Source organism: Ovis canadensis, chromosome 19, assembly GCF_042477335.2.
Source record: "Ovis canadensis isolate MfBH-ARS-UI-01 breed Bighorn chromosome 19, ARS-UI_OviCan_v2, whole genome shotgun sequence".
NCBI classification, from domain to species: Eukaryota; Metazoa; Chordata; class Mammalia; order Artiodactyla; family Bovidae; genus Ovis; species Ovis canadensis.
In genome coordinates this window covers 67,334,405-67,347,874 of record NC_091263.1, presented here as the reverse complement: position 1 = coordinate 67,347,874, position 13,470 = coordinate 67,334,405, and the positions used below count along the sequence as shown (strand labels likewise).

Sequence of the window (13,470 nt, the reverse complement as noted above, 5' to 3'; positions counted from 1 at the left end):
TTAAGAGGCCAGTATAGTAATGATACCAAGAGTGGAACAAAAAAAGAAAACTGTAGGCCAGTCAAACACTGGAACAAAAATTCTAAACAAAATGGTAGAAAAATGAATCCAAAGAATATTATAAATTTACCTAAGCAATCTAGTGGAAATCTAGTAACGTATTTCATTATGTGCACAAATTTAATAAAAATAATATCTTAATAGCTCACAACTGTGTCACCAGGGCCCAAAACAGTGCCTCACACAGAGGAAAGTCCCAATAAGTATCTATGAAATGAATAAAAGAAGAATTCAGCACATATACTCCCACCATTATTGCTACTAATTCATACTGTGCTAGAGTCTCCAGCAATGAGATAGCAAAAGAAATAAATGGTGTCAATTTCAAAACGGACAAGAGGTAGCTGTGACTATTTTAGGTAATTTGATTACCCCAAAATAAGTCAAGAGAATCACTGAAAAACCACTGAATTAAATACACAGTTTTGCAAGATGACCAGAAATCAAGATCATTATGCTTTTAATCCATCAACAGCTTTAAAATACCTAATACATGGAGTTTTATAAATGTAGTGGAAAAGATACCATTCCTAAAAAAAAACATATTTAAAACTTGTAAACTACTCAGAAATAAACTCAGTATTTTTCCAGACATCCATGAAGAGCTGAATGAATGGAGACGTATATTATATTTCTGGTTAGGAACTCAATACCGTAAAAATGACAATCTTCCTCAAGTTAGTCTGTGTATTTAATTTTAATTCAAATACCAATAATATTTTTAACGAAAAATATTAAAGAAAAAATTTTAATGAAAACTGACAGATTATAAAGTTTATAAGAAAGGCAAACTTTGTAGATTAAGCTGTTTTTTTTTTTCAAGAAGAGAGCTTTTGCTACCATTTAACAAAACATAACATAAAGCTGGTTGAAACAGTATAGCATTAGCCCAGGGACAGAGAGATTAGTGGGAAATAACAGAGATTTCAAAAAAATCTACCCACAAATATATTGGAATTTTGTTATTATAAATGTGGACATTCAAATCAGCAGGAAAAGGATGGACTCTACAGTAAATAGTGTTAGAGGTTGACCTCACACTACACGTAAACAAATTTCAAATGGATTACAGTTATACATAAAAAACAAATTTATCAAAATATTAAATATGTGAATACAGCTTTATAATCTGGAGGTGGAATAGGCCAAGTTAAGCAAGTGCCAAAATTCTTAAAGAAAATAAAGACTGACTGACTTCATTCAATAATAATTTTTGAAGTCTTTACCAGAGGATTACCCTTCTATTCTACATATTTCTAAAAGATAAGTGGCAACAACTGGGGAAAATATTTGTAAAGTAATTGACAAAAACTTAATATTCAGGACTTTCCTGGTGGTACAGAGGATAAGAATCTGCCTGCCCAAGCAGGAGACACAGGTTCAATCCCTGGTTTGGGAAGATTCCATATGCCCCAGAGCAAGTATGCCTGAGCACCACAGCTACTGCAGCCCATGTGCCTAGAGCCTGTGCTCTTCACCAGGGGAAACCATTGCAAGAGAAGCCCATGCACCACAGCAAAGAGCAGTCCCTGCTCATCTAAACTAGAGAAAGCCCGTGCGCAGCAATGAAGACCCAGCACAACCATAAATAAATGATTTTTCAAAAAGCTAAATATTCAGAGTCGACTCACTGGAAAAGACCCTGATGCTGGGAAAGATTGAGGGCAAGAGGAGAAGGGGGTGACAGAGGATGAGATGGCTGGACTGCATCACCAACTCAATGGACATGAGTTGGAGCAAGCTCCGGGAGATAGTGAAGAACAGGGAAGCCTGGCATGCTGCAGTCCATGAGGTCGCAAAGAGTCGGATATGACTCAGCAACTGAACAACAACAAATATTCAGAAACGAGAAAGACCTTCCATGAGAAAAAGATAATTACTAAAATAGGCATACGAACAAAACTTTTATTAGGGGAAAGATATGCCTTTTTTTCAATAAACACATGAAAAAGTATTCTTCCAATCAAGGAAATGCAAATTAAAACAGCAATGATATAACTTTCTACCACTGGATAGGCAAAATTTTTGAAGATTAAAAATATCCATTTTTAGTAAAAAAGAAGAAACATTCATTCTTGTACACTATAGGTATAAATGTACACTAATTCAGCTTCTGGGAGGAGTAAATTCTACAAATAGTATTCATCCAAGGTTACGACATTTGTGTTTCCTTTGATGGGCCTCCCCTGAGGACACTCCTAGGAAGAGACAGGTGCAGACATGCCGCCGTGTGTGTCCCCCGACTCCATCCCCAAGTGTGCAGGAACGCATTCATGGCAACACTGCTGCAATACAGACAAGTTCAGAAACTGCCTAGAACCTGGTGCTAATTAAACGACACACACACATTCACATGGTACACATGAAATGATGTAAAATTATGAGGAGCTCTAGGTATTGATATAGAAAGATTTTCAAGGCATATAGTTTTTCTTTAATGTAGGTTATTAATAATAGATATATGAGTCTAATTGCTTAAAAAATCATTGATATATTTAAGGATGCTAACAACGATTACCTTTGAGGAGGGGAGCAGCATTACTGGTGAGGGGTTAATGAGCAAGGGGGAATCTTTATGTTTATTTCTCAATGTTTTTGGTAAATCACAACAAAAATCCAAATATTGCTTTTAATTATTTTTAATTTTTAAAAAAATACAGGACCAGGACTTTTGTAATCATTTTTTTATATGCCAGTTATAAAAACAAGGAAAGCTGATTTTGGAGCATGATAGGTCCTTCCTACTGTCACCTATAGTGCATGTCTCAGTTGCTCCCCTCACGCCCACTTTACAGTTGAGAAAACTGATGCCTCAGGCCCAAGCCCTTTCCCAAAGCCGCAGCACAAGTGGCTTAGCAAAGACAACTGTCTCCACTCTGGGAAGCCTCCTGAGAATTAATTCCAGGAGGCCCTGCCCACCCACCGATCCCCAATCCCCAGGGCCACCCAGAAAAGAGAACAGAGTCAGCTTATGTTTTCACAAATTTAATCCCTGCTATCCTGATCCCCAATTCCAGAGCACTTCTAGGCCACGCTTCCTTTCTCCTGGTCACTCAAGGCTTAGTCATCCACCACTTCCCTCCCCACTAGGAGGCCAAAACTGGACTCAGTCCCAGGGGCCACTTTTTCCCCATCTTGACTCTTGTTGAATACAGACCCATGACCTTGATCTAATCTTGATCTGGCCTCATTCAGCAAAGGCGAAGCATGGAGAAGGGAGAGCGAAGATCAGGGGCCCATCTGGGGCTGCAGCAGCCAGAACAGGAGTAGGAGCCAGGCAGAAGTGCAGGGAACTGACAGAATCCCACTGCTTATTTGCTTCTTGATCCATCTGCTGTATTTGGTGATACGGGTATACACGCCTGGATTATGTACTTTAGCGCAGGCCTTTTCCCAGGACAACACCCCAGCAAGAATCCATCTGCCCTCGACTTCACAAGCCAATGGACCCCCAGAATCCCCCTAGGCAAAGAGAAAGAAGTAATGGAGGCTCCCGGCCCAGCTGGAGCCCAAGGGACTGGGGGACCCAGAATGCCCACCCTCTGAGTTCTGCTTGGAAGCTTGTTTCAATCCTTGAGGATCTCACTTCATGGAATCTTCCTTCACTCCTCAGCTGAGGACCTCATCCCAGAATATCAGGCAAAAATCAAAGTCATGGGGAAGGAAGACAGGAGAAGGGCTCTGCCTGATGATGAGGACAAAGAGGGAGGCCAAGCAAACCCCTCCCTGGGGAACTGCCCCCCTATCTGGAATCACCCCAACTGAAGGACAGCTGCCAGAACCTCCCAGAAACTCACAGAGCACAAGTCTTCTCTGTAATTGGTGGCACAAATCATATCCCCCAGCACAAGGGGGACAACGCGGGGGATATGGGACTTCTTGCGGTAAATCTGGTCACACTTCTTGTTGTCCATGATAAACACCTCGGCCTCCTGCAGCTCTGGGGCCAGCGTGGAGTCGGCTGTGGAGGAGTCCAGTAGGGTGAGAACTGACTCCTCATTCCACTCAACCCTGCCTCTTCCCAGGGTTTGTCCCTCCAGCATCAAGACTTGGCCACAGCCCTTCACGTCTCCAGGCCCTCCTTCACTTGGCCCTTCCCCTGTGGTGTGGACCATGTCTGACAAGCACCTAACTCTCTAAAGCTCTTCTCCAAAATCCTTTTCTCTGGGAATCTTTTGCTTTTGAACCAAGCAGGATACAATACAAGTTTCAGTGCAACTACTCCGAAATTGAGACCCCAACACCATGCTGCTTCTCTCCAGCCTCTGACCTTTGTACTGGCTGTGCCCTCTGCCACCTGATTGACACTCATTCCTCCTTCTGGCACCTCAGGCAGACCCTCTGCCCAGAGCTCATCCCAGACTCCTCCTGACTCACTCTCATGATCACCTGATAAAGTCTCTGCCTCTTTCCTTGTGAGTCTGTGCCCCTACCCACACTCCAGTTATGAGTTCCCAAGAGGCAGGACATACATCCTCAGTGCCAAGGGTCTGGCATGTGGCAGATGCCTGAACATTGACATCTGTCAGGTAAACGAATAACTGAATGAATCTATGAATCCCTAACTCTAAGCTTCTGAAAGAAGCAAATGATCAGGCTTTCCTAGGTCTAAATGAAGGGCCCACAGCAAGTGCAATGGTGTCAACCATGGCAACAGTTCTCATGTGAGGAGCAATCCTAACACATCCAAAGAACCAGGGGTCAGAGGAAACAGCTTCGTGACAGGCACCATGAAGGGGCTCAGCAGGCAAGACCCCAAGAGAATGGAGTGTACTCTCTGGGGTGCCGTACCTCACCCCGAACCCCTTCCTCCTTACCTGAGAAGCGCTGTTTAACCTGGCCCCAGCCAGTTACCCAGCACTGTGTCCCAACCTTCAGGCTGTAGTTGGGCTCCGGAAGGCAGATGGGCTGCACATACTTGCTGACGATGACAGGATTGTAAAGCTGGAGAAGGGCCACATCACCCATGATGAAGGTCCGGCCCCAGTACTTGGGGTGCATAATGATGTCCCTCACAGGGATCAAGAGGGTTCTTGTGGAGTTCGGGGGCATCAGCTTGGAGGTGCCAAGAATCACTGAATACTCTTTTGTGCTACAGGAGACACAGAGCCCCATCTGGTGGATCTCAGGTTCTCAAGCAACACTATGCTCCTACCTCCACCAAGGATGCTCCCGTTAATAGAAGTCCTGTCTGATTTGCCCTGCTCACTCCATCCTGCTCATCCAGCCTAGGTGCCCTCAGGGTCAGAGAGATGACTGCCTCCTCATTCATCAGTCGAGCTGATCAAGTGGCCTGGTCCATGTGTAGTTACTAGCACGCACGCAGGTTCTCATGTGTGTGAGGGGTGGGGTGTATGTTAGGTTTGCCTGTTGCCCTGGCTAGGATAGTCTCTGTTGCTTGGGTTCCTGCCCTGGCTCAGTTCCCTGGCCTCTGTGAGATCATAAGAGTGACTCTCTCCTATTCTGGACATCCCTTCCCACTCCCTCAACCTCCTATATCCCCACACTACTTCACAAAGGAAACAAGGAATCTAGGCTGGGTCCTTTACAGTCTTGGGTTTCCAGAGGCCATACTCACCCTTGGATGCAGTGGGCAGCAGTCACTACCCAGTTGAGGTCAATGAGGGCCCCTCCACACACGTGCTCATTTCCCACTCGGAGGCTCACTTCCCAGGGCCAATGGCGAGACAGGTCCAAGTTCTTCGGCCACCAAGGTTGGCCACAAGCTTCAGGAACAGTGTGCCAGGGAGATACAGTGGCCACACAGAGGAGGCTAAGGATGACTAAGACCAAGATGCCCCCAGGGGAATTTGCACAAGGCTGTAAACTCAGGGACTTGCTTCCATTTCAAACAAGGGGAAACTAAAGGTGAGAGAAGAGCAGCGGCCTACCCAAAGGCACTGAGCTGGACAGAAAATGACAATAACAGAGATAAAAAGCATCAAAACAGAGAGATGACAGGAGGAGGAGAGAGGTACTGAGACACACAGGGAGCGAAAAACACAGAACTTCAAAACTAGGGAGAAGCATAGGAGCCCCAAGACAGGAAATGTATTTTCTTCTGTTCTCAGGCCATGTTCCTAAAAGCTTTTCTGCATCTCTTAAATGCAAAAGGCCTCTGTCCCCATCCTACTCAGAGTCAAGAAAATCTCCAGACTTCTATGTCAGAAATCTTTACATAGACGATTCAAGAAAAAGCCCCAGCATGGAGCCAACAGAGGCCTCCCACTCACAGCTTACACACTGTTAGTTTGCAAGCAGTTTCAACAATCAAGTTGTATGACCATATGAATGTGAACATACATGCAGAATTGTAAATAAAATATTAGCCAATATTATATTTTTTTAAATAATGAACCATGATCATGTAGAGATTGTCCCAGGGCACAAGGGTAGTCCACAGTGGAAGCACTCTTGGTGTATTCTCCACATAAACAGTTCTTTTTCTCTAAGGAAAAATCATGTGCTTTTCTCAACAGATATAGAAAAGGGCATTTCAAAAATTCAACACAGCTTTATGACTAAAAAACAAACTCTTACTTCAGCAAAGTAAGAAAATCTACAGGAAACCTACAGGAAACATCATACAGCATTAAAGAACAAACCAAAAAAATTCTACTTTCAGAAGCCAGGAGTAATGATACTTTGCGGGAGGATGGCAAAGGAAGCAACTGGGGTGACAGAAGGGAGCTTCTGGGTGCTGGTACCACTCTACTTTCTGACTGGGTGGAGACTGCACAGATGCATTCACTGTGTGATAATTTCATGAGCTGGGTACAAGATTTGTGCACTTTTTGTGTGCATGTATATAATACTTCAATAGCTGATTTGTAAAATCAGTAACATTTCTCTACCCCAACTGACCTGAACGTATCACAACTATATTCAAAATAAGATACATTTTATAGCTACAAATTATAAAACACCCTGGAGTTCAAGTATTCAACACTAAGCCAGATGTCTGTGGTAATACATTTCAAACTCTAATAAAGGACACTGAAAATGACTGGAATAAATGGAGAAAGACCTAGTGTTTTAAAACAGAATAAATATTTCAGATGCAATTCTTCCCAAAATTAATCTGTAAAGTCACTTTCCCATTTCAAATTTTTAAGAAATTTGATAAACTTACTTTAAAATTGAAATAGAAAAACAAAGGTCCATAAAGTAGAGCAAAGAAGGGATACTTGTCCTAGCAGATACTAAGGCACACAACAAAGCCATAGTAACAAGAACTGTGGTACTGACAAGGACAGACAAGTGGACCCAAAAAAGGAACAGAGAACTTGAAATTGTTCCTCAGAATACAGGAACTTAATGTAAATAAAGGAGCTACCACAATCTGAGTAAATGATGGACTGTTGAGCAGATGGTGATGGGAAAACTGGCTCATTATAAAATAAGAAAAAAAAAAACAAAACTCAATTCTTCTCTAGTAGTACTTGAACACCTTGAAGGTAAAACTGTAAAGTTAACAGGCAAACATGTGACATAGGATGGAAAAGGACTCTTTAAACAAACCTCAAACCACAACCCATAAAAGCAGTAAACTGATTAACATGATTACATAAAAATCAAGGATTTTTGACCCCAGGAACAAGGTTAACAGACAGATGACAGATTAGTAGGTAATATCTGCAATGTCTAAGATCAATGCTTTTGTTAGGAATATACAAGGAACTCTAGGAAATCATCAAGAAAAAAGAACAATAGACTATGTACAAAGGGATAAGGACAATCAATTTATCAGAAGAGGAAATTCAAGGGGCCAAAAGCACAATGAGACATGCTCATTAGTAATGAGGAAAATCTCAATTAAACTAAAGAGTCAGTTTTTTTAATCTATTAGATAGGCAAAAGCTGGATGAAGCCAAGGGGTGGGAGGTCTGTAACAATATATACAACTTCACAAATTGCTGGTAGGAATGCAGAGGGCTGAATTTTTGAAATTCATAGGTTGTACTGTGATTACCTAAGAGAATATCCTTAGAAAATACACATCAGAGTATTCAGAGATAAAGAATTGTATGCTACTCTCAACTGATTCTGAAAAAAATTATGTATATGTATGTGTTCTTATACTATTTTCAGTCTTTTGTACGTTTAAAATTATTTCCAAGGAAAATATTTTTTAAATGGAGCTAAATGAAAAGAGGAGGAAACAGAAAGAGATCTAGAGCATATACTGTTTATGTAAGTTACAAATACATGCACATAAAACCACAATATGTATTTATGGCAAAACACAAAGATATGTATCGAACATACAAGAAAGGCTGGGAGGAGAGTGAAGAGAAGGAATAGGGGTGGGGCAAAGATATAAGAAGAAATAACTAACTTAATCAACCAAACAATCCCCAATAAATCGGGGTGCACCTGTTACAATGGAAACCTATGAACAAACAGGGGCAACACAACCCTCCACCGTTAAAAGTCTAAGGAAAAAGACAGGAAGATCTCAGAAGAGCCAGGCTCTGCAGACACTTCCATAAGGCCCAAGAGGCTCCATTTGTAAATGAACAGTTCAGAGCTCAAAAGGTTTCTTCCTGGGCATGTTCCCTGATGGGATACAGCCTCAGCTGAACTTGAAGAGGCTCTGCATTCCCACAGGAGGCCCAGATACTCTTTCATTGTGCACTGTTGAGTCTGTACTTCCTGACAGGCACAGGCTGTTCTTTAGAAAGCAGGCCATTTACACTGAGTTTCTGCTTCTTATAGACCCAGAAACACTAGCTCTGTGACCCTCTTCAGAATATACCCTCCCAGGATCCAAGGTTTTCTTGAGGCAGGGTCTTACCCTACCCACCTGGTTTGGTGCTGTCTCCTTTGTAACCTGGAGGAGAAACGGGGAACAGAGATGAAATAAGAGGTTGTAACAGGATGACAATGAAGTACATTTTTCATTAGTTCATTCAATCCTTCACCAATTATTTCCTAATCTCCCACTCTGTTCCCAGCCCTGGAGCCCAAGGACAAGGGGCTGGGGGTTGTATCAAGAGACAGAGGTGTATCAGACAGACCCATCCTGTATGTGCACTTGAGGAGCAGGTTGTCCAGAAGAGAAGTCACAAGTAAACACATAGTCACTCATGTGAGATCAAGTGGGGACAAGGCTCCAGGTGGGAGGTAAGTCCAGAAGAAGACAGAGAGGATTCTGGAAAGAGGGGTTATTGTGCCAGATCTTAAAGATGAGAGAGTAAAACAGAAATGGAAAGTGACAATGACATTCTTTATGAAAGAAGCATCATGGTGTAAGCTGGAGACTCTAGAGGATAAAGGACAAAGCCTGTGATGGCAAGAAATGACGCCAGGGGAAGAAAGTCAGGAATCAATCAGAAGTGCCTTCATAAGTCAGGCCAAGAAGCCTGGGTGAGACTCAGGGAGGAGGGAGGCCAATGGAGGTGTGACATGGTCAGGCTTGTATTGTGAAGGCAGTGTGCAGATTAGATAGGAAGGTGAAAAGGCTGCGTGCAGTAAGATTTCACCAAAGCCGTGGCAGAAGCCAGGCTACAAATGAAGAGGGCTGCATGAAGTGGCAGTGGCAAAAGACTTGATGAGCTGGATGGGACTAAGGAAGATAGCCGAGTCTACGGATAACTCCCCAATTTCTGATTTTAGAGATAAACGACTACTATCCACTGAGTAAGAGGACAGAATAAGAGAACCTAGTTTACCGGAAGAAGAGGATCTCAACTTTGGAACCCAAGGAGCTGTGATGGCTCTAGGTCAGTCAAGAACAGGTGCCCAGTATGTTGCTGTGCATCCAGGCACATTGTTTCCTGAGGGAGCAGCATCACATAAATGGCAGCTGCAGCTCAATACCCAGGGCAAGTGAGTTCACTCAGGGAGCAGTGAAGAGGGAACCCAGACAAGACTTCTGGGAACACCAATAAGTCAGGGATGACCAGAACATGGGGCGCCTAGGAACACAGAAGAGCATGGGAGTCACTCTGAGGTAGAGGAGAATCAGGAACATGGCCTGAGAGAAGCAGAGGGATTAGAGAAAATCAGAGGGAGGAGTGGAAAGGTCAGCGATCACAGGGCAAAGACATGCCAGGAACACGCTAAGGATTGGTTGAGAAGGGAGGAAGCACCCGAAGGAAAGATGAAGTGAAAACTTACTTCGAGAAATCTGGCAGTGAGGGGATGAGACAGGGTGAAGAAACACAGTAAATAGAAAGGGAGAGGATACAGATCCACGAGCGCAGATGGAGGGCCCAGAGTCCAGAGCTGGGGTGAGCAGGCTAACCTTGAACAGGAGGCCTGGCTCTGATTCCTAAAGAAAGGGTAACACTCAGGTTTGGAGGGGCCGCCGGGCCTGAGGGAGTCAAGGGAAACAGCACCTGAGGGCCTGTGTTTTCTGAGGGAAAGAAGCCACTGCTAGTGAGGCCACCCTCCGAAGAACAGAGGGTCTGAGAAGGTGAAGTGACCACACTGGTTTAAGTGTGGGGAGACCCTGGGCTTAGCCCTCACAGCAGGGGTGACTACCCTCGCACCATGGGGCCTCAGGAGGCTGTAGGGCTGGCAGGCCTAAGGGTAGACGCAGAGAGGGCGGGAGTTTGCGAGTCCTGGAACAAGGGAACCGCCCTGAGGGAGGCCCGAAGGCCCAGTAGAGGAGAAGGGGCTCCGGGCTGTCGGGCGGCAACAGGGCCCATCCCGGCCTCTCCCGCGGGTTGGAGGGCAGCGTCGGGGGAGGACGACCCGGAGCGGACGGGAGCGGGAGCGGCGCGGAACAGACGCCGCCCTCACCCGAGTTCAGCAGCAGCAGTAGCAACAGCAAGAAGCTACGGCTCAGGCCTAACGGCCTCGAGGCTGCACGCCCTGCGCTAAGGCAGAACAGCAAGGCGGCCATAAGGCCCCTGAGGCGGCCTCTAGCGGCAGCAGCGGCAGCGCGCGTGAACCCCGGACGCCGCGACGACTTCACCCGCACTTGACGCACATGACGGAGCTTCAGACACGTGACGGCCCATCCAGCACGTGATGACGTCGATGTCGCGCAATGGTGCACCTGGAATCCTGAACGCTCAGCAACGCGTAGGCCCACCTCCTGCGGGCTCCGTGAAGATGACTGCGGAGCCTTGGGCCTCTCGTTGCCTCCTCAGTGGCCGGTGCCATGGAAGTACCCCCAGGTGCCCTAAGTTGGTGACTGTACCCCCAAACCTGGCCAGTGAAGGCACATCCAAATCCTCAGACTGGTGTTGGCGACATGTCGCCCAGCCTCTGATCACAACCTTGTTTCCCTTGCGTTGAAGGGTTTCTCAGTTTATGTTGTTTTGAGACTCTGGAAAGATATAGAAAGCACCAGAAAAGAACACTAAGGCCAGGGAATTAGGGAAGATGTCCTTAGGAAAGTGACATTTAAGCTGGAAATCTGTATGCAGTTCAGGAAGCAACAGTTAGAACTGGACATGGAACAACAGACTGGTTGCAAATAGGAAAAGGAGTATGTCAAGGATGTATATTGTCACCCTGCTTATTTAACTTCTATGCAGAGTACATCATGAGAAACACTGGACTGGAAGAAACACAAGCTGGAATCAAGATTGCCAAGAGAAATATCAATAACCTCAGATATGCAGATGACACCACCCTTTTGGCAGAAAGTGAAGAGGAACTAAAAAGCCTCTTGATGAAAGTGAAAGTGGAGCGTGAAAAAGTTGGCTTAAAGCTCAACATTCAGAAAACGAAGATCATGACATCTGGTCCCATCACTTCATCGGAAATAGATGGGTAAACGGTGGAAACAATGTCAGACTTTATTTTGGGGGGCTCCAAAATCACTGCAGATGGTGACTGCAGCCATGAAATTGAAAGACGCTTACTCCTTGGAAGAAAAGTTATGACTAACCTAGATAGTATATTCAAAAGCAGAGACGTTACTTTGCCGACTAAAGTCCATCTAGTCAAGGCTATGGTTTTTCCTGTGGTCATGTATGGATGTGAGAGTTGGACTGTGAAGAAGGCAGACTGCCGAAAAATTGATGCTTTTGAACTGTGGTGTTGGAGAAGACTCTTGAGAGTCCCTTGGACTGCAAGGAGATCCAACCAGTCCATTCTGAAGGACATCAGCCCTGGGATTTCTTTGAAAGGAATGATGCTAAAGCTGAGGCTCCAGTACTTTGGCCACCTCATGCGAAGAGTTGACTCATTGGAGAAGGCTCTGATGCTGGGAGGGATTGGGGGCAGGAGGAGAAGGGGATGACAGAGGAGGAGATGGCTGGATGGCATCACTGACTCGATGGACGTGAGTCTGAGTGAACTCCGGGAGTTGGTGATGGACAGGGAGGCCTGGCGTGCTGCCATTCATGGGGTCGCAGAGAGTCGGACACGACTGAGCGACTGAACTGAACTGGTGTATCCAGGATTGGGCGATGACAACCAAGATTCCTGCTGCTTTGGGAACCACATTCTGCACCCTAGCATCTGCAGCGGTCCAGAATATGAGTTCCACTAATAGGAGGTGAGGAGAGGTGACGTGTGCCACTTCGATGCAAAGGCAGTAAAGAGAAGATTGACTTCTCTACTGTGTTGATGCAGAGCAGTGGCTCTCAAAGTGTGGTCCACAGAGCAGCAGGAGCAGCACCTGGGAACTTAAGAGATGTACATTTTTAAGACCCACCCAAACCTACAGGATGTAAAACTCTGGGAGTGGAATCAGTTATCTGTAGTTTAACAAGCCTTCCAGGGAATTCTGAGGTAGGTAAGCATGAACCACAGGGCTGAGAGGACATAATATAGAGAAAAGCCACTTGCTGACCAAGAACACCTGATTGGGATGACATAGGAACAAGAAGTTCAATTTATTTTGTTAACCCGTGAATATTCAGTGACTTCTTTTTTTTAATTTTATTGAGGTATAGTTGATTTATGTTAATTTCTGCTGTACAGCCAAAGTATTTATTTATATAGATACTTAGATTACATGGAGTGTCCCAGGTGGCTCAGTGGGTTAAGAATCCCCCTGTAATGCAGGAGACACAGAAACACGGGTTCAATCCCTGGGTCAGGAAGATCCCCTGGAGGACATGGCAACCCACTCCAATAGTGTTGCCTGGAGAATCCCATGGAAAGAGGAGCCTGGCAGGCTACAGTCCATGGGGTCGCAGAGTCAGACATGACTCAAGTGACAGAGTACAGAGATTATATAGATGCATTCTTTTTCCTTTTTTCTTCACCATGGCTTATCACAGGACATTAAATATATTTCCTGTGTTATACAGTGGGATTCCCTGATAGCTCAGTTGGTAAAGAATCTGCCTGCAATGCAGGAGATCCTGCTTTGATTCCTCATCGGGAAGACCTGCTGGGGAAGGAGTAGGCTACCCACTCAAGTATTCTTGGGCTTCCCTGGTGGCTCAGCTGGTAAAAAAAAATCCGCGTGTTTATCCATTCTATATATAATTGTTTGCA

General features: G+C 44.9%; 1 protein-coding gene across 1 annotated transcript; it reads right to left on the bottom strand.

Moving 5' to 3' along the window:
- Positions 1–3,066: 3,066 nt before the first annotated feature.
- LOC138424920 (serine protease 45) lies at positions 3,067–10,912 on the bottom strand. The gene is made up of 6 exons (XM_069562572.1): positions 10,810–10,912; positions 8,867–8,893; positions 5,639–5,786; positions 4,878–5,152; positions 3,858–4,021; positions 3,067–3,522 (listed from the first exon to the last, which is right to left on the bottom strand). Exons 1-6 carry the CDS (start codon positions 10,910–10,912, stop codon positions 3,289–3,291), a joined length of 951 nt encoding a protein of 316 aa, XP_069418673.1. The 3' UTR covers positions 3,067–3,288.
- Positions 10,913–13,470: the final 2,558 nt, after the last annotated feature.

Excerpts from the sequence above, each read along its gene's own strand:
- LOC138424920 (XM_069562572.1), bottom strand. The coding sequence starts at position 10,912 with ATGGCCGCCTTGCTGTTCTGCCTTAGCGCAGGGCGTGCAGCCTCGAGG. Across the intron at positions 5,787-8,866 it reads AGGAGACAGCACCAAACCAG|CTTGTGGCCAACCTTGGTGG; the intron begins GTGGGTAGGGTA and ends CTGTTCCTGAAG. Across the intron at positions 4,022-4,877 it reads GGTTAAACAGCGCTTCTCAG|CCGACTCCACGCTGGCCCCA; the intron begins GTAAGGAGGAAG and ends ACTCCTCCACAG.